The sequence below is a fragment of the Rhincodon typus genome, chromosome 17 (assembly GCF_021869965.1).
Source record: "Rhincodon typus isolate 14 chromosome 17, sRhiTyp1.1, whole genome shotgun sequence".
Taxonomy (NCBI): Eukaryota; Metazoa; Chordata; class Chondrichthyes; order Orectolobiformes; family Rhincodontidae; genus Rhincodon; species Rhincodon typus.
The window spans coordinates 7,225,196-7,249,390 of NC_063348.1; the positions used below are offsets into that span (position 1 = coordinate 7,225,196).

At 39.3% G+C, this 24,195-nt stretch overlaps 1 protein-coding gene across 6 annotated transcripts in view; it reads left to right on the forward strand.

The window, feature by feature from the left end:
- ighmbp2 (immunoglobulin mu DNA binding protein 2) overlaps window positions 1–24,195 on the forward strand; it is a 60,495-nt gene that overhangs the window by 30,626 nt on the left and 5,674 nt on the right. For all 6 annotated transcript variants that reach the window (XM_048606855.1, XM_048606857.1, XM_048606852.1 and 3 more), the window contains 4 exons: window positions 8,134–8,316; window positions 15,577–15,695; window positions 18,213–18,307; window positions 20,706–20,829. In XM_048606855.1, the coding sequence (XP_048462812.1) occupies window positions 8,134–8,316; window positions 15,577–15,695; window positions 18,213–18,307; window positions 20,706–20,829 (521 nt within the window). The remainder of the gene's footprint in view (window positions 1–8,133; window positions 8,317–15,576; window positions 15,696–18,212; window positions 18,308–20,705; window positions 20,830–24,195) is intronic.

Here is a 24,195-nt window from a genome sequence, read left to right on the forward strand (position 1 = left end):
CTGTTGTACTCTTAGATAACCTTCTTCACAGTCCACTTACCACCAAATTTGGTGTCATCCACAAACTTACTACCATACTTCCTATATTCTCATCCAAACCATCTATATAAAATGCCAAACAACAGTGAACCCAGTACCAACACCTGCAAAACACCACTTGCCACAGGCTTTCAGTCCAAAAAAAACAACTCTTCACCACCCCGCTCTGTCTACTGCCATCAAGCCAATTTTGTATCCAATTGGCAAGCTCACCCTGAATCCCATGTGATCTAACTTTACTAAGCAGTCTATCATGCAGAACCTTGCCAAAGGCCTTGCAGTGTTGTGATTAAAGCTTTGTTTGGCTGAGACCTATGGTAGTCAGCATGCAACAAATATCCCACTTCTTTAACTAAACATTTAGTTAGATATTCTGAGACTCCTTTATTTGACTCAGTGTCAAATTTTATTTTGCTAGTGCTCTTGGGAAGTGCCTTCAGGTGCTTTGCTACATCAAAGTTGGCATGTTGTTGTCATTAGCAATGGAGGAGGACAGTGCAAGCAGACAATACAGGGTTAGTGCAGTCTGATCTGTGAATATACCCATGTTAAAGGCTTAATGATTGTAACATTTATTAGGTGATTGGATACTTGGTTACTACTGGAAAGAGTAGATTCCGCAGGCACTGTTACTTCCATGTATTCAATGTGCTTGTATTTCCATTTCCCAAAAACAAGTGAGGAGGAAGTCCTGTATGTTTGTAGAATTTTCGTTCATCATTCGATGTGTCCCATACATGTTTACAACCCTATTTGGCAAGCTGTAAGTAATTGTCATTCTAGATCAGCACCGCTCCGGTTATTCACAAGAATGTGACTTTTGCAACTCAATTAAGCTCTTGGTGATCATGAATAAAAAATATTTTACACTTGCAAAAGAGTAGTTGGAAGTCCATCAGCATTACCATAAACTACAGTCTATGAATTTATCTCAATGACAAATTCCACTGTAAGCAACATAACTCTTTTTTTCTTGCAATTTCTTGTGCCTATATTTGAAATAATATTGCCTTGTTTCTCTGCTCAAGGGACGAATATTTCCTATTAGAGGGAAATGCAGTGGAGTTTTGAAATTGTAATGTGGCGTAGATAGAATGATGAGCAGTATTTATAAAAATTACTCAATATTACACTTCAGGAAGTGAGAATTAATTATTATTATTGTCACTGAGGTTTGAGGTTACCATTTGGGTCATAAAAGTATTTTCATATGTGACCAGAATATAATAGCATTTACAGGGGATCTCCGATCTACAAACGTACGACTTACGATGCTCGTACTTACAAACGCGATCCTATACACAGGTGCAATTTTAAGTATCTGACATGTGTACAGTTCCTGTACCGATTGAATGGCTGCTTCACGTTGTCCTTTTATTGTGTTCCGACTTGCATACAATCAGTTTATAAATGGAATCTGTTCTCAACCGGGGTAAATAGGCAAGGCAAAGGTAGATAAGATTAGACTAGATTTTATTGTCACATGTACCTGAGTACAGTGAAAAGTGTAGACAGTTGACACTCTCTGGAGCCATCTTAAAATAGAAGTGGGAGCCTATCATCCTTCATATCAGTGCATTTTTAGAGATATTAATCTGGGGCAAAATTGATTAGCACTTGGAAAACTGAGGTAAAGAATGAAAGCCACTCGTTAAACGCAAATTTACTTTGACTAACTTGACTGAGTTCTTTAGGATGGTGTCCGGATCTTAGACTGATACAAAGAAGAGTTACACAAATTGTGAAAAATTGATTTTTCTGAAGAAGGGTCTAGACCCGAAACATCAGCTTTCCTGCTCCTCTGATGTTGCTTGGCCTGCTGTGTTCATCCAGCTCTACACCTTGTTATCTCTTACACAAATTGTGCTAAGAATGAAAGACTGTAGTCAGGTAGGGAGGCAATAGAAACTGTAGTTGAACTTCTTAAGCATACAAGATGAATAATGAAAGATTTCATGAAGTGGTTTGGTAACAGTAGGTAAGGATTAAGTGATTCCAGTGATTCAAGAGTCAGGAACCAGACAATGCAGATTTAAGATAATTGGCAAAAGAACTAGAGGCAATAACTGATATATAGGAAGCACTGTTTTGAAAGGTGGTGGAAACAAATTCAATAGCCTCCTTCAGTAGAGAAGTAGATAAATACTTAAGAGTAAAAGATCTGCAGGACTAATGGGGCTTGAGCAAAATAATGGAACTAATTAAGTTTAATTTAAACTTTTAAAGAGCATGATGGCTCAATGGTTTCCTCCTGTTCTGTATCATTTTATGATTCTAATGAAGGTAGTAGCATTCAAAAGACACAGTTGCTAACTTCCAGAATGCTTCACACAGCTTCTAAACCAATGCAATAGAAAGGCTGTTCAATATGTATGAATGTTTTTTCTTATTGCCTATATAGGCAAATGTGCAATGTATTGCATTGAATCCAAAAATGGTCACTTTTTTAAACAAAAGCATAGAATCGTCAACTAGAGGTTGTTTTAGCTGCCCTAACAAATATGCTATCATGGTAGGTCAGAAACTAGAAACCTCGCTTTACGATGTTGCATTTATGTTTTGTCAGTTTGTTTTCCTGATGTTGCCATATTTCTTGCTTTTTTGTTAATTTCAGTTTTTTTAGGCCACTGATAGCTATCCCACTTAGATTTGGTGAACTGACTCAGCACAGGCCAAAAGCAAGCATTGGACCTAATACAAAAGCAAAATACTATGGATGCTGGAAATCTGAACCAAAAGTTAACAAACCACAACTGTCAGTGCTTGACATAAAGATAGGGTATAATGAAAATACTTAGCAGGTCAGGCAGCATCTATAGAAAGAGAAATAGATTTGACATTTTGGGTTGGTGACCTTTCATTGGAAACCTGCTGAAAGGTCGTCAACCGAAAACATTAATTCTGATTCTCTTGCCACAAATTCTGCCTGACCTGCTAAGTATTTTCATCATTCCCTCACAACTCTCCTCATAACTAAGACTTGCCCTCTCCGTCAACATCCTGGTGAATCTCCTCTGCACCCTCTCCAGTGCAGTCATGTTCTTCTGGTAGAGTGGTGGAAAGGACTACACACAGTATTCTATCTCTGGAACCAAAGCTCCATGAAGTTGCAACAAGATCTCCCAATCCTGTATTCTGTGTTCCAGCTAACGAAGACAATGTGCCGCCTTCATCACCCTATCTGCCTGTGCTGACATCTACAGGGATCTGTAGACCTGTACGCCAAGGTCCTTTTGTTCCTCAGTGTTCCCTTGGGACCTACCATTCATTGTATATATCCTTCCCTTATTAGACCTCCCAAACTGCATCACCTTGCACTTACCAGGATTAAATTCCATCTGCCATTGGTCTGCCCAATTTGGTAGCTAATCAATATCAGACTGTAGCCTGTGACCATCCTCCTCACTGTCAAAAACATGACCAATTTCGTGTCATCTGCATCTTTACTAATTATTTCTTCATCATTCACATCCAAATTGTTGATGTACATAACAAATAGCAAGGATCCCAGCACTGATCGCTGAGGTGCACTGTAGGTCACAGACTTCCAATCACAAAAACAACCCTTCACTATTACCCTCTGTCTCCTATTTGGAAGCCACTTTTGGATCCAGTTTCTGACTTGTCTTGGATCCCATGGGATCCTACATTTTGGACCAGTCTTTCATTCGAGACCTTGTCAGATGCCTTAGTGAAGTCTATGTAAGCACGTCAACTGCACGACCCTTATCAATATATTTAGTCAGCTTCTTAAAAAAATTGAATTAAATTAGTCAGACAAGATCTCCTTCCAACAAATCCATGTTGACCATCCCTGATCAATCCCTGTCTTTCCAAGTATTGATTAATCCTGTCCCTCAGATTTTTTTCTAAAAAATTTCCCAACCACTGACGTTGACTAACTTATCTGTAATTACTTGGCCTATCCTTGCTGCACTTCTTGAACAAAGGACCCACATAAGAAATCTTTCAGTCATCTGGCATTTCACCCGTGACCAGCAAAGTATCAAATAGGTTTGCCAGAGCCCTAGCAATTTCCTTCCTTGTCTCCCATTGTCGCCTTAGATATAACTCATCAAGCCTGGGGGAATTTATGCATCTTTGTGCCTGCCATGACATATAATACCACCTCCTTACTAATCTTAATACACTGGAGAACCTCACCATCTCAACTGAAATATCCAGCTACAATGTCTTTCTCTTGTGAATACAGATGAGAAATATTCATTTAAGAACCCACCTCACTTCCTCTAGTTTCACGTTTTGGAATAACAAGGAGTCTATTACTACTGATGTCGGATTAATGACCTAATATGATAACTTTGTTTTTCTGTCTATACGGGTGCTGCTTAGTCTGCTTGGTTTTTCCATGCCTTCTGTTTTTTTTATTTTCAGTTTTCAGCATCTGCTGTTTCCTGCTTTCTTATGAATATTATTTGACTGATTATGGTTCTTGGTTGTCATATTTTTAGCGCATACTGCAGTTGCTTAGGTTAGAGACTAACTAAACACAATTTTAAATTCTGGCTCCTCTGATAGTTTAGTGAGTTTAGTTGTACCTGTGGATGTGAGTTATATAGACCAGCAGAGTATGGGTTGGTAATGCAGACTTGGAAATCGCCCTGATATCATGGTAGAACTTATGGTGAAGCTGTCAGCACATACTTTTACAAAGGGCCACTTAGATAGCAATTTCTAACATTTACACATGCAGTTAAACTGGGAAATCAGGAAATTACTGCCATAATTACATTGTATTCTCCTGAAAGCTTTACTAGTGCTTCTCTGAGAGAAGCAGCATCCAAATACTTGGAAAAATGTGAATTTGCGCTACTTATGTGATAAATGCAACAAACCAGAAAAACTTTGGAAACGAAAACAAAAGGTGCTGGAGAAACTCAGCATGTCTGGCAGCATCTGTGAAGAGAAAGAAGTGTCAGTGTTTCAGATCTGGTGACCCTTCTCCAGAACCACTTCAGAACCATGCAGCAAGATCGGCTCAGTTTCTCCAGTAATTTTTGTGTTTGTTTTGGATTTCCAGTAAACGCAATTCTTTGGTTTTTGTTCAGAAAACGTTTGGGCCTGCTCACTTGCATTTAAGTGAACTTTCGCTGCAATAACAAATTGTACTTGTGTAACATGTTCAACTTTAGAAAAATGTCCCTAATGTCATCAAACTAAATTTGATATTGAGCATCACAGGGAGATATTACAGCAGATGGTCAAAATCTTGGTTAAGGAGGCACGTTTTAAGAGGTGCCTTAAAGGAAAAGAGTGAGGTGTGAGTGGAATTCCTTCCCTAATGACATTGTGGGTCAACCCACAGCAGGTGGATTGCAACAGTTCATGAAGGCAGCTCACCACCTTCTCAAGGGCAATGAGGGACAGACAATAAATGCTGGCCCAGCCAGTGATGCCCACATACCACAAATGAATCTTTAAAAAAAGATGGAGGGGTTTAAGGAGGGAATTTCAGAGCTTTGGCATTTGAAGATACAGCCACTGATGGTGGAGGAATTAAAAGCAGGGTGCAAAGGAGGTCAGAATCGGTGGAGCACAGATGTCTTGGAGACTTATAAGCCTGAAGGAGATCAGAGATAGAAAGTTTTATAACACGGAGACAGAAGCTAAATCAAATCGGCCTTCCTATCTCAGTATTCACAACACAGTAAAATTAAAATAGTTAATGACTCTCTTAATTGACCCCAATGGTTACTAATCAGACTTTGAACAACCAGTACCAGACTTTGTGAATAACCAACACCAGGTTTCTAGTGTAAACAAAATAGTTAACAATTTATTAATAATACAGTAGCTTCATCACAGCAAAGTTAAACCACAAGGTAATCTAGTTAATGTCTATGATTTATGGGCAAGCCTATTTAATTCTAGCCCCCATTCTCACATGAAGACAGATAGACAGACAAAGTTAAGGGATAAATCAAAAATCAGAACAGACAGTTTATTTAAACAGACTCCATGATCTGAATTGTCACTGGTACAAAGGATTATATCTTGCTTAATTTATGTCAACACTGATGCATGTATATATCTTCCAGTAGCCTCTGAGAAATATTCACTTCACTCTTATAACTGAGATTCTATTCGCTAAGCTGATAATTAGAGGATAACCTGGGAGCAATCAAACCTGTGTTCTGTAGCGTTCACCAACACACATCTTTTTCCCCAAACACAGTCCAAAAATGAGTTCAAATTTTGGCCTCTCTATACCAGACAGACAAGATCCCAGTAAACAGCTGCCATCTGTTTGAGTGTAATGCGTCTCTGGAGTCAAAGTGTCTATGGAGCACTTTTTAACGAGTCAAGCTGCAATGAACTTTCAAGCCTCATATACCTGATGATTGTTCTCCCTGTTTGTAAACAAGCTGCAGCTCACAGTCCAGAAGCCACCTTCAGTTCACAGCTCCAAGCCAAAAGTGATTAATTAAAATAATAAAAAGTCAGTGAGGGTTCTAACAAAAGGGACAATAGCATGCAATGAACTGCCCATTCACACCAGAGTACAGCAAACAGGCCATTTAGTTAGCCACCTCCTTGAGATACATGCCCTTCAGATATCCTCAGCATTCCTGGGTGGAGTTGGAGAAACTCTTGATATCTGTGATGGAATGTGCATGTGACAGAGGATAGCATTGGACTTGGTTATGGTTTCCCTACAAGCTGTACAGGCCACCCCTTACAGACTGATCAGCCGGATTGGCTAAAGCGGCAACAGTAACATGAAAATTTTTTTTGTATGTATGTGCCAAGTGGTTAGAATCTTGAATTAACTGTCTGAGCGTGTGACGGAGGCAAAACTAATTGTGGCTTTCAAAAGAGAATTGGACAATTATCAGAAGGGAGAAAAATATCTTGGAGCACAGGAGAAAGGCAAGGGGTGTGGAGGTAGGCCAGCTGCAATTGCAGAGAGCTGAAACAGTGAAGGTGAGCCAAATAGCCTCTTCCTGTACAGTGAATTTTCTGTGATTTTATGGATGAGGCACCGCTGGTGTCTGTGGAGCCTTAACCCAACATGAGTCATTACTGTCAGGAAAGGGATTACAGCAAATACTTTGAAGCAGAAGATTTTGTTGCTGTGTGATAGAACGAGGTTTCTGTCCACACAATATAGTGAAATACTGAGTGAATATTAGGTCCCTTGTCGAAAGGGCACAAGAAATGTGAGAGGCTTTAATCATCTTGGACTCAAGCCACCAGCTATCTGTACCATCTAGAAGTATAAAGGCTGGAGGTACATGAGTAAACTGATCACTTCCAACTTCTCCTCTGATTTACCCATCGTTCCAACTTGGAAGTATATTGTTGTCCCTTTATAGCTGGGTCAAAATGTTGGAATTTCCTACATAACAGTATGGTGTGAGTACTTTCACCAAGCTGAGTCTGCAGTCGTTCCACAGTATGGCCCACTATCACTTTCTTGAGGGCAATTAGGGATGGGCAGTAAATTCTGATCTTTCTAGGACATTTATACTTTAAGGTTGAATTAAAAGAGTAGGCCTCGTTGCTGGACTTCCTGGTTTAGAAGCAGTGTGAGCAAAGGTCTAGGAGCAGGTCATCTATCCTTCTCTAGTATAAGAGATTAGCATCAAAAGTTTAGCATCGTCTGGGGAAGTAAGTGTCTGTGCTGCACACCAGTAATCATGGGCGACTTTTTCAGTGGAAGTTGTGCTGGCTGGAGGGTGAAGATCTTTCTCAGGAAGTTTAATCTTAAATTTTTGTACAGAGCTTTTCAGTTTAACAAACAATTTGCTTGATTATCTTGTAAATAAAACTTTATTTCCATGTCTGAATACTGATGTTAGGGTTCACGTTATCAGCCTGTAGCAGCAGAAACTTCATGTTACACGGTAATTCTAGATGGCAAACTGTATGGAAGTATTCTATCAAATATGCAATATTTAGCAAAAGAAATTAAGATTGCATGGTAGTGTAGTCTGGTCGTTTTCCTTGTGTATAACTAGTTTTGCAGATGATCAGCAATTATTGTGACGCTAATTTGTAAGTTGTGTTCTGCCCTTAATTGAATATTTGGGTTTCCTTTGCAATTAACTGTTCTTTCAACACTTCCGACAGAGCTGCAGCTAATGGCCTATCACTCAGTTTGATGGAACGGCTAATCCAGAGATTTGGTGAACAGGTGGTGAGAATGCTGACTGTACAGTATCGAATGCATAATACGATCATGGAATGGGCCTCCAAGCAGATGTACAATGGACGACTTACGGCTCACAAGACGGTGGCACATCATTTGCTAAAGTAAGCATGGTAATAAAGCAAAAAGTGCTGGAAACGTTCAGGCAGTATTGAGAAAGAAAAATGCTTAATATTTCAGGTCAATAGCCTCTCATCAGAACCGGAAATTGTTGAATATGTGACAGTTTTAAACAGTCCCATTATGACCTATTTGACATCCTATCTATTAGCCTCCATTAATGTGAGTCCATCCAAAACTCTGATGATTCTTTTCCAAACTTTCACATTTAACTTTCTTGTTTGCACATTAACTTAATGCACACTGACATACACTCGCTCCTGTATGGCAAAGCGTCAATTTTTGAAATGCCCATCCTTTTTCAAATGTCTTCAAGTTGGGTGTCACTCCTTTCTATCTCTGGAGCCCTCCCCTGACTTTCAGTCTTTCTACATCTCGATGCTCTGCTTTTTTATGTCAAACTTTGATTTGATAAAGTTTATGAAAATCCTGGGAGCATTTTAAGAATATAAGAACATAAGAAATATTGATAAGAATAGACCATTTACTCCTAAATCTGGCTGTTCCTAAATTCAGTGAAATCTTGGCCTTAGCTCCACTTGACTGCCTACCATCTATAACCTCGACTTCCTTATAAATCAAAAATCTGTTTCATTCATCCTTGAGTATATTCAATATCCTAGCCTCAGTTATTCTTTTGGTTAGAAACAGCTCTCTGAGAAAAGAACTTGCTCCTCATCTACATCTTAAATGTGAGAATTTTATATTGAAACTGTCCCCATGAGGGGAAGCATCCTGCCACCATCCAACCTGCCAAGTACCTGCAGAATCTATACGTTTCCTAAAGATCACCTTTTATTCTTCTAATCTGCAATGCATATAGCTTCAACCATTCCACATAAGCCAACCCATTCTCCCAGGAATCCACCTAGTGAGCTTTCAGACATGTATATCCTTCCTTAAACAAGAAGACCAAACTTCTGGTACGCACTTAGCTATGCCCATTATGTGACAAGACTTACTTGCTCTTACACTCTTGCCTTGCAATGAAGGATAACATTCTATTTGTCTTACTTCTTGCTTGTTTAACCTACAAGCTAATGTCTTGTGATTCACGTACAAGGGCTTATTCTGGAGTCTGTCCATTTAAATCATATTCTGCTTTTTTATTTTTCCAGCCAAGTGGACAATCAGATTGTTCATTACCGACCAGATTTTTGACCACTCACTCAATGTATCATAGCCCTTTGCAGACTCTTTATGTCATCCTCACAACTGGTTTTCCTACCTATCTTTGTATTGCCTGCTAATTTGGTGACCATGCACTTGATTTCTTCATTGAAGTCATTAGTATCGATCACAAATAGTTGAGACCCCAGTTATTAATTGCCCTATGGCACTCCACTAGTTGGAGTTTGGCAGTCTGAAAATGACACAGTTATTCTGAGTTTGAGTTACGTGTTAGCTTATCTCTGTCCATCCTAATCTATTACCTGCGACACCACGAGCTCTTATCGTGTATGGTAACCATTAATGTAGCACCTAATTGAATGCCTTTTGGAAATCCAAATGCACTACATTTACTCATTCTCTTTTATCCACCCTGCATGTTGGATCCTCAAAGAACTCTAATAAAATTGGCAAACACAATTTCCCTTTCAAGGAACCATGCCTAATAGTGTTATGATTTTCTAAGATGTCCTGCTACTAATTCCTGAGTAATAGATTCCAGCATTTACCTAATGGCAGATGTTAAGTACATTTTCAGTTTTTTTATGGTGGAGACAAGTATAAACTACTTGTTCAAAATCTGTCCCATTTCCTACATTCTCCAGTATCATAGTCTGAAGGACGAACACACTCTTTAGCTACTTTTTAGTTTTATGTAATTGTAGAAGCTTAATATTTGTTTTATTTCTGGCTAGTTGACTCTTATTTTTAAAGTCATCCTTTGCTGGTTTCTAAAAAAGATTCCAATTATCTTTGTAACATTATACATGTTTTCTTTCAGTATAATACAATCCAGTTTCCTTAGTTAGCCACAGATGGTGCGTCTTCTCGTAGAGTTTTTCTTTCTTGATGGAATGCTCCTTTTATTGACTGGCCTGAAATCTCATCTAATGTGAGCTGCTGCTTATCTGTCATTTTACCTTATAATCTATTTGCCCAATCCACTGTAGACAATGGTCTTTATTCATTTTTTTAAAATTGTCTTTATATAAATTTAGGACTCTAATTTCATATCCAAGTTTCTCATTAACAAGCCAAATGTGAAATTCTGTCATGTTACGATCACACTTGCCTGTAAGATCCTTTACTGAGATTAGTAATTACATGTGGCTGATTATACTTAGAGGTTTAAACAGCCTGCTCCCTAATTGCTTCCAGAACAACTGTTCAAATCAATTATCACTCTATGACCTCATCCTCAAGCCTACCTTTGCTAATTTGGTTCATCCAATCTATTTGAAAATTAAAGTTGCCCATGATCATTTCTCAGAAGTTCCCATTATTTCTTGCTGTACAGCCTGGCCTAAATTGTAGCTAATTTTGGGGGGGGTTAGGGTTTAAAACTACTCCCATTAATGATTTATGTTCCTTTGCTATTTCTTATTTCCACCCAAACTGATTCTACACCTTGGTCTTCTAGGCCAAGATCACTTTTCACTGCTGTGCTAATTTCAGCTTTTGTTAACAGCTAACCTATCTCCTTTTCCATTCTGCCAAATTATCTGAAATGTCTATTTTTCTTGAATATTCGTGTCTCTGCTTTGATCACCTTGTACCCACTTCCTTAATGGCTATCGTCTCATATCAGAATTTATTTCAAGATGTTGCAGCATATAACTTTTTAAATAATGAGTCAAGTGTGGATAAAAATCAATAATGTTTCTTCTGGGTGATCGAACACTTCAGTGCCTTGTGCCTTGTATGCACACTATCCCCATAATGCCATTGTTAATTTTATTTCAAGTATACTCAGAGACTGAGTTTCCACATCTCTCTGGAGTAAGAATTCTAAGGATTCACCATCCTCCGAAAGAAAAATTAATCTTGGTCATAAGTGGCATTGTCTTTTATTAAATTATCTCTGGTTGTAATTTACCCAACTAGGAGAGATACCATATCTGCATCTACTCTGCCTATACCATTAAGTAGTTTTTGGATTTCAATGGGAAATAGCAGTTCTTTTGCAAAATACTTCAGTTGCATGAGTGATGGGCAGTGCTGCATGGCTGATGCCGAGGGCTGACATGTGCAATTTTACAAGCTGGGGCAGTGCAGCAACACTGAAAGTGTTCAGCTGTCGTCCTAATTTTTGTTTAAACAAGCAATTGAAAGGAATAGGGTATTATTGGACTAAAAGGGGAAATTACAGCAGGTTGGCGTTAAATAAGCCTTTGGCTCAAAGTCTTGCCATTATGACCTGAAATGGCAGGTAACTTAAGGCAAGAGTCACAGTGCAGAAGCCAGAGATTTGTCAATTCTTATCCCTCCCTGATATATGATTTCTGATAAAATGGAGATGGTTTACTCATGAAAACAATATTTAAGTAAACTGTTGAATACAGAGCGCTTCAGTTAACAGATTGTCATCAACTTTTGAGAGTTTATGCAGCAGGTTTGTTTTGTAAAACAGATGTCTTGCAAAGCTCTTCTTAAACTGTTCTCCTGGCTCTGTCAACAATTGTATTAGTACTGATTACAGTTTAAAACTTCAAACTAAATTGCAACAGACTGCAAATTTAATTTATTAAAATGACATATGTCTTATATTTTGTGGTGAATCTGGTGACTCAGTCTCCATGAGTTTGACGAGCATCTTGGACAACACTGATTTACTTCACAAATAAAAAAAAACTTGCTGGAAAAACTCAGCAGATCTGGCAGCATCTCTGGCGAGAAAGCCGAGTTAACGTTTTGAGTCTGGTGACCTTTTTATAACTCTGCTTTCTCTTCACAGATGCTGCCAAACCTGCTGAGCTTCTTCAGCAATTTCTGATTTTCGTTTCAGATCTCCAGCATCCATTGTTTTTTGGATGTTTTCTTTCTGTCTACTCGTCGACTTCATATTGCTTCTTACTCTTTCTGAGCCCTAGCCAAACTACAGTCCTACCTAACATAAAATGAGATGGCTCTGATTGTTGGAGGTTAATTACCCCAGTCCCAGGGCATCTCTGCTGGAGCAGGTCTGGTTAGTCTCTAGGCCCAACTATCTTCAGTTGTTTCTTCAATGACCTTCCCTCCAACATAAAGTCAGAACTGGGAACTGGCAATCATCAATGTTCAGCAATTCCTCAGATGCTGAAGCAATCCATGCCCGTATGCAGCAAGACCTGGAAAATATCTAGGCTTGGGCTGATAAGTGACAAATAATATTTGTGACACAAAAATGCCAGACAGGATGATTTCCAACATGAGAGAACACCACTACCTGCAAATTCCCCCTCCAAGCCAAACAACATCCTGACATAGAGCTTTATTGCTGTCCTTCACTGTCGCTGTGTCAAAGTTCTGGAGCTCCCACGGTGGCTCAGTGGCATTTCTGCCTCACAGCTCTAGAGACCCGTGTTCAATTCCAGCCTTGGGTGACTGTCTGTGTGGAGTTTGCACATTCTCCCCTGTGTCTGCGTGGGTTTCCTCCGAGTGCTCCAGTTTCCTCCCACAGTCCAAAGATGTGCAGTTTAGGTGGAGTGGCCATGCTAAATTGCCTAAAGTGTCCAGGGATGTGTAGGTTAGGTGGATTAGCCATGGGAACTTCAGGGATAGGGTAGGGGGGTGAATCTGGGTGGAATGCTTTTCAGAGAGTTGGTGTGGACTGGTTCAGCTGAATGGCCTATTTGCACACTGTAGGGATTCAATGATGATATGATTCTAACAGCACTTTGAGTGTGCCTAAAACCCAAGGACTGCAGCAGTTTCAGATGGTAACGACACACCTCCACATTCTCCAGGGCAGTTAGGATAGGCAATAAATGTGGCCTGGCCAGTGACCTCCAGATCCCTTGAATTAAATTTGTAAAATAATTTAAACACTGATGGTGCCAAGCTGATTGTCAAGTGCTGGAAGTTCTTGAGATTTCAAATCAATGAGTAGAGATCAATACTCAAGTAATACTCTATAGCTATATGGTCATCCACTCAATAAGGAATGATGTCTGCTCATTTAGATTGCCTTATCTTTCCCCAAAGGCTGATTTGTTCTTTGAACCATGTTGCAACTTGTTGAGGATTTTGTCAGCCCAGGAGAGTTGTGACTGGAGCTAATCAACACTAGCAACTAAGTTATACTGTCTGTTGACCTTGCAATGAAAAGGGAATTAGAGATTCTTGAAACTCTCATTCAAATCCCTGTGCTTGTGTCCATACAGTCAGCTTCCTTCATTTGGATACCAGTGGAATGACCGTATAAAAGGCTGCCTGAATAAGTAAATCTGCACTAAAATTACTCCATCTTGAAGTCACCTTAATTCTAGTTTTACAGTCAAGTTCAGGATTCATGGCATGAGCTTCTGTTTGATGCAAGAAGGTCAGACCTAAAATTCATCTCCTGGACACACACACACTGCAACATTGACTTTCCAACTTTCATCAAGTTCCACTTGTCACCAATCCCAAATTTCTTTAGCCTATGTTTGTTCCTGTGTTCTCGCACATAGAATTTAATTCAAGATCCCTGTCTCAGTCTTTAAATTACACCAATGTTTTGTTGCCCCCGAACTCTGCAGTCTCTTGTTGTCCTATGTATCCCACACCCTCGGTTGAATATTTTTGTAACCTCTCTCTTCAAGCACTCCAGATTGTCTTTCAGGTCTCACTGTCTGTCCAGTTTCTCTTCTTTTCTGACACCCACTTTTTAACATCCCTTTAACAACTTTTCGGTCACTCTGTCTTATCAATCACATCCTGGTTTGCTGTCATTATTCCCAGAGGTGATATACGCCTCAGGGTTTTCTATGTTAGTAGTTCCTAATTAAAAGCATATAGTTGGCTGTTGTATTTTGCAACATTATTAGAATGTTGGCCTTTAACTCAAATGGGGGTTGGCATTTAAAAATGAGAAACTGATACCCTTAGTTGCACAAAGCCTTGGACAAACTGCATCAGAAACACTGCATTTAGTTTGAGCACCAGACATTAGGAAAAATAGCCTGGCAGTGGAAGATGTAGAACATGGATTCGCACAAACAATACTAAGGTTTACATGAGCATTGATTTGTAATTCGTGAAATTTAGTGTTTGAGCCTTGTTTTGTTCATGGTATTTGGAACAAGAAAAGGATTGGTTGGATAGGTACAGAGAAGTTATTTTCTCTTGAAGCAGAAGCCAGAGCAGCATAATCTTAAAATTAGAATTTGAGTGCAAGAAGAATACGTGCCAAGGGTTATGGAAATCTAGACCATTCTGCTGTAAAAGATTATGGCTGCTGGTTTAGTTGGTATTTTCTAGATTGACGTTGATTGATAGATTTTGTACATTAGGAGTATGTAAAGTTGAGGTGTAGATCAGCCCTAACCGCATAATGGAGCAGGCTCCAGGAGTCAAATGGAATATGTTCCTTTCTCAATTGTATTTAAGTTGTTAACAGAAGCTTGGTTCAGCAGTTTTCCAGAACTTATTTTAAGTTTAACAAACGTGCATTTATTTCTTTGCACTGCTCCTTCCTAAAAACAACCATTGCTAATCCTTCCTCTTGTGATTTTGCTTCTTCCAGGTGATTTGCACAAAATGGTGCAGCTTGTCATTTATAGTCATGTTTATTTTTCATTAGGGTGGGTGGCATGTGGGTGATGTAGTCAACATGTGAGAATAGGTCAGGATTTGGATTTGAGTTCTGGGTAATGTTTTGAAAATTCACTGATATTCTGTAAATACATATGTCAGTGACAGACGTGTAACTGAGAACAAGAATGAGCAAGAGTTGTAAACTGTCTTTCTGTTAATATCAAGCTGTAAAAGTATTGAATTCGATCAAAACACCTCTCTGAAAATAGCTCCGCCAACTGTGAGGTGACGAACTGAGGAGGAGGTGGGAGGCAGGATGAAATTATTTTCATTCCTTCCAAGCTTCGAAGGTTAATAAAGACATCAGTGCTACCCAAAAATTAATTGCGTCCTGGCAGAATATTACTGTAGCAATTTTAGCAAAGCAGACCCCATACACCTAGACACACACTCCAAATAATCTTTTTTATTGACTGTTTGTGTGGGCTGATTTCTCTATTACAGCAATGCACGTTTTTTGATGGATGGCTATTTTTATGCTATTTTAGTTTTGCTATGTTATTACTTTGCTCCCATAGGGATCTGCCTGGGGTTTCTTCTACAGAAGAGACAAAGATTCCGCTGCTTCTAATAGACACTGCAGGATGTGGCTTGTTTGAACTTGATGAAGAAGATGAACAATCCAAAGGAAATAGTGGTACCATATAATTAATGGGAGATAAATTGGAAATAATCATACTGATATAGCATTCCTCTACATAACAGAACCTGCTAAACAGAAGTAGGTTTCACCAAAAGATAAACTCCTGAGTATGTTATTTTTATTAAAATGCAAAATATGGCAGGTGATACAGATCTGAAAGTGCTGGAAACACTCAGCAGGTTCAGCAACATCTGTGGAGAGAAACAAGAGTTAATGTTTCAAGTCCAATGACTCTTCTTTGGAACTGAGAGGACTGGAAAACGATGTTTTATGTTGACACAGCAGGAGGAGGAGCAAGTTGTACGTATGGCATTATGCTAATATTTCCACCCCAGGCCTGCTGCAGTGAAGCTGGATGCAAATTGGAGGAGCAGTGCGTTGTTTTCTGGTTTAAAGCCTTCAGGGCTCATAAGTGTGCTAATCCGCTTCAGAGCATGAGCACTGTCCTCCATTTTGCCCCATATCCCTGTCCATTATACCGACACTTACCATCTGTGTACTGGTGGAATAGGTTTGCTGTCAGCAGAGCTGACCTATTTTCTACAATTCACACCAATCATTAATGTCTACTTTTCATGTCTATCATTCCTTCACTATCATTAGCATTTACTTTGGATACCCTCACTATCTATTCCATTCCCCACTTGTCAACAGCATGAAAACCAGTACCCTTCAATTCCAAGGAAGAGTCATGGGACTCAAAATGTTAACCCTGTTTCTCTTTCCACAGATCATGCCAGACTTGCTGAGTTTTGTCAGCACATTCTGTTTTTCTTTTGAATGATGTCTGTGTGTGAAATCTTGTATTGTTTTAAAAGGGAATCACAAATAATAATACAGCACAGAACAAAGCCATTTGGCCTTTGGAGTCTATGCTTGTTCTTTCAAAGAATAATCTTGTAATTTCCATTCTTTCCCCAAATCCATCCCTTTTTTACTCCTTTAAACACTTACCCGTCTCCATTCGAAGGCTAGTGTTAAAGCTGTGCCACGACCAGATCAGGTTCTGCATGCCAAATCCTAACGACTTGTGTTAAAAAGTTTTCCTTTATGTTGATTGGCAAAATTAAATATGATCACCTGAATATGTGCCTTCTGGTATGACCCTTTATAGCCATTGAAAACAATTTATTTTACCTACTTTATCTAAATCCTTCATAACTTTAAACACTCCTCAAGTCTTCTCTGCTCTAATGGAAACAACCCCAATTTTTCCATCTATTAGCATAAATGTAATTCTTTGTTCCTGGATTTATTCCAGTAAATAGCTTCTGTATCGTCTATAAAGCCTTCATGGCTTTGCTAAATAGTGTTGTACCCAATATCGGAGACAAACCACAGCAAGTGTAGAACTTCTGTTTTGTATAGGTTTAGCTTAAGCCCTTGGCTTTTTGACTGTCCAGTTTTATAATGCTCGTGATCCCATATGTTTTAACTGCTTTGGTAATCCGTTCTACTACCTTCAAAGATTTGTGCATAAACGCCCACAGGTCTTTCTGTTCTTGAACCACAAATTAGCTGACAACCTCTCCACATGGCCATGGCCACACTGCAGGTTGGAAAGTTCTGACACCTCTGCAATATTGTCTCTATCTAAGGCTTCAACCATGCTAATTGTCCATCCACTGCATGGGTGAGCAGCTAATCCTGTTAATGATCCAACCTAGGGATAGTTCATGGCAATGGGTCAGGGAGCAGTTATGATGAGGCTCCCCATATTTTCTTACTATGCACCTACAAAAATCAAGCCCAAGTTTTAAAGAAAATTTAGGTGGTTAAAGTGCTAGTTGATAAAGAATTACTGTAATTCTATTGCCTGTGAGACCATAAGCTTGAAAATCTCATCTGCTGGGCTGAGAAGTCCTTAATCCAAGATCATTGACAAAGTGTTATTCTCTTGGATTGCGACCACAAAAAAAAACAAGGTCAATAAAATGTTGAAGCAGAAAGCTTCAATAGCAAGCTATTACCAGATTCCTATCAAATACAAGAGAATAGTTATTTTGTTGAAGTAAAATCTGACAACCCACTATTATTAGGGAGCAGAACCTGTTCATGATTTTGTAAATTTTCTGAAGAAGGGTCTAGGCCCGAAACGTCAGCCTTCCTGCTCCACTGATGCTGCTTGGCCTGCTGTGTTCATCCAGCTCCTTGTTATTCATGATTTTGTAATGTTGGATGAGAACAAATTGTCCTGATTTGATTTCATTAAAATAACTTACTTTCTGGTTTATGGGGCCAAAAAAAAACAATTCTTACGTATTCCCAGATTTTTCTCAGCCTACCATTTAAAAAGATTGGACAGACTCTCAAACAGAATCCAGTTCTGATCGCAGGAATAATGTTGTTATGCCCTTAGATTTTATTATTAAGTCCATAGATAATGTGCACCATGGGTCAACTTTGACTTGTGGCTTGTGATCCACTTACAAAGCAATTCTTGCTTCTAAAAAAGTTTGTATGATAGATTAGAGTTTGTAATGCTACTGCTTAAATTGATTTTTATTCTAGGGGAGGTTCAAATTGTGACTCTGCACATTCAAGCCCTGATTGAAGCTGGTGTCCACCCTAAGGATGTTGCTGTGATAGCACCATATAATTTGCAGGTATAGTTCTTGATCCTTTTTCAAATGTTTTTGTATAGGTACTGCAATCATTTGTTTTTGATTTCTGGTATTGAGCTGTTCACATTTTAGAAGTTCTACTTACACACAAACAAAATCACATAAGTTTTGCAATCTAATTCCTAAAGTTTCTTTTATGAGTGTAGTTTGTGTGCAAATGGTTTGAAAGTGACAATATGTTGATCCAATGTGTAGTGCATTCAGTTTTCTGCACTTTTTTGATGATCACTGTTAATTTTCAGGTTTAGACATATTTAGTAAGTACAGTATAGAGTTTAGAAAGTGAACAATAAAAATGAAGAGATAGGACTCCCGAGATACGACTCTTGGGACTGAGAATATTCTGTTTAACAGCAGCTAAAATGGAAGAAGTGGCATATGAGAAAGTTATGAGACAGCAGGCTTCCTAGCGACTACGCTACAATACACCAACTGTGTAGCCCACAAAACAGAGATCATTTCTAGGCAACAGCACAGTATCACCGGCCATGGATATACCACCCTGTGCTGTAAGTGTACATAGAGCAAATAGCAGCATATTTCTGTATCTGACTGTTTGATGATCTGGACTTTGAAGGCAGTTGCCCACAATTTTTCTCAGTCTGATATGCCACAACTTAAAGATATAGTTTTTGGCATTCTGGCAGGGATATCTGTCTAGTGGTTCACTCTTCCATGGAGTTCCTCTAGAAGTGCTTCTAAGGAATTATTTGAGAGTATTTGCACATTTGTAAATCTCAATGGTATCAGTGAGTCCACTCTCTCTGTTTTCATCTGGAATAGGAGCCTTTATCACATTAAGTTTATACAACTGTTCAGTGAATAGACTTAACTTTCTAAGCTTATCTGAGTGAATAAGATGTTTGAAACCATCATTCTTGTGGCCTGTATGAGTGGACCAAAACTGGAATTCTACTTTTCATCTAACCAAGATCCAATTTGAGAAAAATACAATTGAAATAACTGCACAAAAACTGGTTACTAAGTCCCCCTTTATTTTTGGGTGTCCTCCTGACAACATTGGGTGTCCGTAGTCTACGCAAATCAACCATAAGCTAAAATCGGTCCCATGTTTCTGGATGCTGTACTATATTTCTGGAGTTAATGTGAAGCTCTTACATTGCCAGCCTTCATGAAGATAATTTACTTAGACATCTTGCATGTTACCATCATGCAGATTTTAGCGTCATATTTTATACCTTGCTATGGGACAAAGCATCTACTAAAATTATAACAGAAGCATGATTTTGGGCATTGGATGACTCAAAAAGTAACCTTGACACTGGTTCTGGCTTCCTCAGAGCCAGCTCTGAGTGAGCAGAACCTCTGATGCTCCTGTTTATGTCTGTCAGCCTGACCTCCTTGATTGGACCAGATTAACAAGTCCTATTAGGGAACTCCTATCCATGGGGAGATGGTAAGAACTGCCGATGCTGGAGTCATAGATAACAGTGTGGAGCTGGAGGAGCACAGCAGCCCAGGCAGCATCAGAGGAGCAGGAAAGTTGACGTTTCGGGTTGGGACCCTTCTTCAGAAAAAGGGTCTCGACCTGAAACGTCAACTTTCCTGTTCCTCTGATGCTGCCTGAACTGCTGTGATCCTCCAGCTCCACACTGTGTTATCTCATATCCTATGACGTCCACCTTGACTGACCTCATTACAATCAGTCCAACAATGTTCTTGGTTTTACCGAATAACCTTATTTGTTATTGTTTCTATGGTATTGGGTGATATGCCATTGGAGAGTTTTAAACTATAATAATATACTGTGACCAGTTGCAACAAATCTATGCCCACTTTTGATCAGGGTTACCTTGTTTGAGTTTGCTAATTGAATATTTTGTCCACTGCAATTAAAGCTGATTTTGTTCTGTCCTGTTAGCCACAAGCACACCTCACTGAAGCTAAATGTAGTAACTGAGCTGCTTCTCTGGATAACCTCAGCTAATTCAGCACATTCTGAACTTCAGTAACAAACCATGCACTTAGTTAGCCGTTGTATGGTCAAGCATATCTGATTCCTAATAGCTTCTTTCAGAATCATAGTACACCTCATTTTCTAGTGGAATTTTAGACCCGCATCCTTCATAAAGTGCATTCTCAGTCTTGGCACTGTTGTATGTAAGAGCTGCTTCATGGCTTGGGCAATTCTCTATTTTTAAATAAATTAAATTGAATAAAATGCTCCCCTTAGGTTGATCTTGTGTTTTTCCTGGAGAGCAATTGTAGAGTGGTGCAGCAGAGATGAAAACAGGTTAGCTTCTTTGTTTGGAGAAGGAATGGAGGAATTCAGAAATGAGATGAGCCACATTATTATGGGGGAGGGTGATGCTGAAACAACGAAACTTTATTTTTAACAATGGGTTTGTTTGCTAAACAGGTCCAACTCCTGAGGAAAGAATTGTCCAACAAATATCCGGAACTGGAAATCAAGTCTGTTGATGGTTTTCAAGGAAGAGAAAAAGAGGCAGTTATTTTATCACTTGTGAGATCCAACAGAACAGGTATGGGCCATTGGCCTTTTTTGTAGTACGATGCTGCGTGCCTCTTACACAAGAGGTGAGTCTAATGATTTTTTTTTGAAGTCTCCAACTTCTGAATGCGTAAGATTCCGAGCTTTGATAAACCTACTGATGTTGGAGTTGCTTTGCACGTAGCTACTTAGATGTAATACAGAATAAGCCTGTTCACAAAACAAAGAATTTGCATTTGTGTAGTGCCTGTCTCAACCCAAAAGTAACCTTGAAGTACTTTACAGCTAATTATGAATTTTTGAAGTGCGGTCAATATCCCAGCATTATAGACACTGTTCAGTGTTGTCATGCTGTGTGAGCTGTAGAGTAAAGTGGAGAGAAGAAAAGAATGGAAATGGGAAGCGTTGCAGTCGATGGCCTCTAGCCTCACTATCTCCAATCCAGTCCTTTTACCAGTGAAATTGGTCACTACAGCCTTCTTCCAAATCAAATTTTACAATGTGGCAGGACCTCCTCTTCTTCCAAGTGTTTGCCAGTTTCTACATGAAGACTGGCGAGTGTGGAATATGTTCAAGGATTGTGTAGATGCAACCGAGCAAAATGTAAATAGTATTAAAAGCAGTTAAGGTGGGAAATAGGGTGGAAGGGGCTATGTTCTATTGGATAGAAGTGGAAGGAAGTGTATTATAGTGTTTCAGAGATAGTAGGAACTGCAGATGCTGGAGAATCTGAGATAACAAGGTGTAGAGCTGGATGAACACAGCAGGCCAAGCAGCATCAGAGGAGCAGGAAGGCTGATGTTTCGGGCCTGGACGCTTCTTCAGAAATCAGGCCCAAGACATCAGCCTTCCTGCTCCTCTGATGCTGCTTGGCCTGCTGTGTTCATCCAGCTCTACACCTTGTTATCTCAGTGTATTATAGTGTCCTGCTTTGACTAGAGAACAGGCTTGTGAAGTAATAGGGAAGGACGGCGCATTATTTAGGATTATTTTGATGTTGAAGTACATAAAGAGCAAGAGAGATGTGAAGAGGCATCTCAGCTTGGCAATCTTTGGGAGGGTCATTCGATTTCAAGGAACCCTGCAACTTACTATGAATATCCAGCTGATGTTCTCCACTTCTCACTAATTTGCTGGACAACCCTTTGCTTGTTTAAGAATCAGCAGTCCTGTTCAATTTTCTGGTCTCAAGCAGCCAACTACTAGAAGCAGCACAATTAATACAGGTTGTTCGTCTCTTGTCTTTGAATAAAGCCCAATCATGAAAATTGTTTGGGTGTCCTCCTGACAACATTGGGTGTCCATGGTCTACCCAATTCACCCACAAGCTAAAATCAGTCTCATGTTTCTGGATGCTCTACTATATTTCTGGAGTTAATGAGAAGCTCTTACATAGCCGGCCTTCATGAAGATAATTTACTTAGACATCTTGAATATTACCATCATGCAGATTTTAGTGTCATATTTTATACTTTGCTGTGGGACAAAGCATCTACTAAAATTATTGCAAAAGCATGATATTGGTCATTGACTGGCTCAAAACTTAGGTAGAAATGGGGGAAAAAAGACAGATGGATGAATTGTTAGTACACTAGAAACAAAAGGGCAAGATATCATGGCCATTATGGAGACATGGTTATAAAGTGCCCAAACCTGGGAACTGAATAGTCAAGGGCCTTTAGCATTTTGGAAAGATACGAAAAACACACAAAACAGTGGTTTATGTCATAGCAGTCAACTCTCTAAAGCAATGCCTCATGATTGAACTGCTCCATTCTGGCATGACAATTTCTGCCATATTTGTTGCACGGAAGGCCAGTGGCTAGAAAAGACCTCTGTTTTCTGTGGGCTCTTTCCTTGACCAGTTGCGCTTCTTGTTTCTGCTTGTCTTTTCCAATATCCCTTTAAGCTGTCAGCCTCCAGAGGTCGCATCCATCAGCAGTTGTCTTCAAGTTGAAATTGTCAATTTTTTTTATTCATTCTAAGAATGAAGGTATCGCTGGCCAGGCAGCATTTATTGCCCATCCCTAATTGCCCAGAGGGCAGTTAAGAATCACCACATTGTTGTGGGTCTGGAGTCACACGTAGGCCAGACCAGGTAAGGATGGCAGTTTCCTTCCCTAAAGGACATTAATGAACCAGACAGATTTTTCCGACAATCGACAATGGATTCACAGCCAGCATAAGATTCTTAATTCCAGATATTTATTGAATTCAAATTCCACCATCTGCTGTGGTGGGATTCAAACCCAGGTCCCCAGAATTTTGTCTGATCTTGATTAACAGTCCAGCGATAATACCATTAGGCCATCGCCTCCCCTAAAGTAGGAAGTCAGGCCAAGGTGTGATTTGGTGATTAATACAATACCACAACAATCTTATCAGGGAAAGTGGTGGAAGATAAAACCAGCGTTGAGATATGCAGTGGCGATGAACACCTCAAAGATACAATACATACCTTGGCACACTTTATCACAGTTTTCAGGAGAAATCTTTCACACTTTGAAGGTGTGAAATTAAATTTGCTTCTCTACAGAATAATGGTGAAAGCCCCAAATACTGTGATCCAACTGTGCAAGAATTAACTTCTCAGCTTTGTCAGGTTGCTTTCATTATTATTGACATTTTAGAATTAAAAAGAAAACGACACATGGTTGTGACTGAGGTCATGTTAGCTCCCTTATGAAAAAATAAAAAGTGGATTGAACTTCGCTATAATGAAGCCTACAGTTGAATAGTTTGTGAATCTTCTTGTCAAGGTTCATATAACAGACACTGGTGCCTGTCAAGTTGTGCCCCAGCAAGGAGCCTTGAAGAGTTGAAGAAAATTACAGTGCAAAGCAGGAAAAGACTGTCTGGTCCATCCAGCTCATGCCAAACAGAAGTAACGCTTCCTGCATGACAATATATGCACTCCTCAACTCGCCCAAAGAAAATATAATCTCTTGGGAGAAGCAAGAAAACAGAAGCATGCAGATCTATTAAGGAGAAAGGATCTGAGGGAACAAAACATTTTTCTAACCCTCTTAAGTGATTGAAACTAGTCTAGATCATTCTGGCCCTGTGGTAATCTCCACTCATACCAGAAATTGGTTGGAAAAGAGGAAATAGTGAAAAAATGCACTATGCATATACTCAGAAACAATGAGATATTAAAATCAATATCTTTATGTTGAGAGGAGTGTAGCTTATTTTGCACGCTGCACTATGTCTGTGTAATGTTTTACACTTTTTCAAAGTCACCAACACTCCAATAGTGTTGAGTGAATCTAACGCACAATTAAGAAAGCAAATGTTCATATGCCTCAATGTGAAGTTAATCTTCTCAACCTTGTGTCTGTTGAGTAAAGTTAATTTGAATGTATTGTTTCCAGGCCTTGGCAGAAAGTAATAAATC